General features: G+C 43.0%; 1 protein-coding gene across 1 annotated transcript in view; it reads left to right on the top strand.

Annotated features, from left to right (window-relative positions):
• The first annotated feature begins 1,694 nt into the window (after positions 1-1,694).
• Positions 1,695-2,707, top strand: part of LOC119284430 (disease resistance protein RGA5-like) — an 11,252-nt gene continuing 10,239 nt past the window's right edge. Inside the window, exon 1 of the mRNA XM_037563555.1 lies at positions 1,695-2,509. Within this exon, the coding sequence (XP_037419452.1) occupies positions 1,695-2,509 (815 nt within the window). The remainder of the gene's footprint in view (positions 2,510-2,707) is intronic.

The raw sequence follows: 2,707 nt of genomic DNA, 5'->3' as shown, positions 1-2,707 counted from the left end.
GCCCCACCTCTAATTAACCATTCAACCTATTATGTGTGGGTCGTCAGGGGCTGAGTTTTATCTAGGCCCATGTGTAAGTGACATATGCAAAGAGGGGCAAGTATGTCCAGCAAACCCCCTGAAGAAGGTTAAACCCCTTTGACAGGAAAAACCGGCACAAAAGTTCATTCTTGCAAGGGCTTCTCATGAAAAAGGGGCAAATTTGAGGACATGATATTTTTAGGGTAAATGCCAGAGCTGGCACCAATTAGAGAGTGGGGTGGTTGGAATTGTCCCTCATGTGAAATGCTAAACAAACTTGATCTTATCTAAATTAGAGCATGTCCATTTCACCTACTACAGTTGTATTATCAAGTATCGCTCACAGATAAGCCACATAGATTAGTTGCCTTATTTTTTCCGTTGCCAATGCCTTGTATTTTCGATATATATTGAAATCAGATGCATCCACAATGTCAGCTACTTAATTCCAGACCTAAATTAAATGGATGTCTAGTGAACAGTGTTGCACAGGTAGAATTTGTCTTTTTTTGGCCGGAAAAACAGTCGGAAAAAATACTGCTGTGTGCTTTTCATATACTCTCTCCGTTTCATATTTCAACTTCGTACTAAATCAATGACAACTAATTAATATGAAATGGAGGTATTTGTTAAAGAAATACACAGAATTTGCAAGCGTATTATGCAAAGTGAGGAGTTTTTTACACTGAGGGGACTAGAGTACAAGTTGTAAGACTGAAATCTTTCAAGATGTTTGTTTTTAATCCTGTGAGCTACTATAGTGTAAGATCAGCTCTGAGAGGCTACGGCTCCAACCCGGCACTAGGAGTCTTATTATGAAGAATCTTGCCTTTTCTTTGCTCCCAATGTTCCACCAAGCTACAGTGATAATTGTCATGGCAAATGATCGTTGACAAACATCTTTAGCCAGTTCAAAGAAATGGCTCTCTCAAAAGGGGTTGTGTTGTTTTTCGCTTGCAAGTATGCCTGTCAGTCGGTCTGTCAGGGGCCTATTTCTTCTCTTCTGCTAATACATGACACAAAAAGCTTTTCACGTTAACAGAAAAGAAAAATGGCTCTCAATTTGTTGAGAAGTTTCAGCCAGTAAGGTAGAATTTGTATCAGTTATCATGGAAAAAAATTATCATGTACCTCTCATGCATACGTTAGGGAAACCATACTTGAACTTTGTGGCGCGATGGACGAATCATCATGTGCATACAATTTGAAGTGGTTCCTTGGAGACATCGGCTGCAATGTCTAAGTTGTCTAACGTATATAACATATGTAATTGAAGATGGTACCTTCAACTTGCACATGTTTCCATTATTAATTACCATTAGAACACAATATGCCAAGGAGTAAAGTAACTGCAAATTAAATTAGCCTCCCACTGTCGTGTGCGTTGTACATTTGTTTTGAACACCAGTGAGGACTGAGGAGTCCTCGTCTAAAGTGAGCGTACCCACCGGATGCACTGTTAGTTTAAACCAAAAATACACGCATACACGTAATCGTCTTCATTATTGCAGCCCGTCAAATCCGGCAACTAGCTTGTGATTATTCATCTAGTCTAGTTTAGCTATAAGTAGGCGTGCACGAGGACACGGCTAACCACACTCTCCTCATCACAAACCAAGCACTATTGCGCACAAACAAATCCAGCAACTAGCTGCTAGCTGCTGAGAGCGACCATGGACCTCGCAACAGGGGCCATGGGCAGCCTGCTCGTCAAGCTTGGCCAACTTCTCACGGAGGAGTACAAGCTGCAGACCGGCGTCAAGGAAGATGTTGAGTATCTAGAGAGAGAGCTAAAGAGCATGCATGCTGCCCTCCGCAAGGTTGGGGACGTGCCGCGAGACCAGCTCGACGAGCAGGTCAAGCTCTGGGCCAACGAAGTCAGGGACTTGTCGTTCATAATGGAGGACAACGTCGACAAGTTCCTGCTGCGCGTTGAGGGAGTTGAGCCAGCCATCAAGCCGCGCAAACTCAAGAAGCTCATGAAGAAGATGGGGAACTTGTTCAGCAAGAGCAAGACTCGCCATGAGATCTCAGGTGAGATCAGAGGCATCAAGGTCCGCATCAAGGAGGCGGCTGACCGACGTGATAGCCACAGGGTCGACGACGTGGTTGCTAACCCAACTGGTGCAGTCACCATTGACCCTCGCCTATTGGCTTTGTACAAGGACCAGAAAGAGCTTGTTGGTATTAATGATTCATTGAATGAGATAACCAAGATGATGAGTGATGGGGATGGTGATGCGGCCAAGCAACTCAAGATACTCTCTATTTTCGGATTTGGAGGCCTTGGCAAGACAACTCTTGCCAAAACAGCATATGATAAGAATAAAGCGCAATTTGATTTCAGTGCTTTTGTTCCGGTAGGAAGGAAACCTAGCGGGAAGAAAGTTCTCAATGACATACTCCTTGAAATTGATGGGCAAAAGTACTCGGAGTTGGATGAAAGGCAGCTAATCAACAAACTCCGAGGATTACTCGAGAACAAAAGGTATGCACCATATTATTTAGTTTCATATACTATAAGTACTCTCTCCGTTCCTAAATATAAGTCTTTTAAGAGATTCCAATGCGGGCTCCATACGGAGCAAAATGAGAGAATCTACACTCAAAATATGTCTATATACATCCATATCCAGTCCTTATTAAAATCTCTAGAGGCTTAGATTTAGGAAAGGAGGGGGTAGTA

Source organism: Triticum dicoccoides, chromosome 4A, assembly GCF_002162155.2.
Source record: "Triticum dicoccoides isolate Atlit2015 ecotype Zavitan chromosome 4A, WEW_v2.0, whole genome shotgun sequence".
NCBI lineage: Eukaryota > Viridiplantae > Streptophyta > Magnoliopsida > Poales > Poaceae > Triticum > Triticum dicoccoides.
Note: the sequence above shows the minus strand (reverse complement) of the source record. Positions and strands in the feature narration are given on the sequence as shown.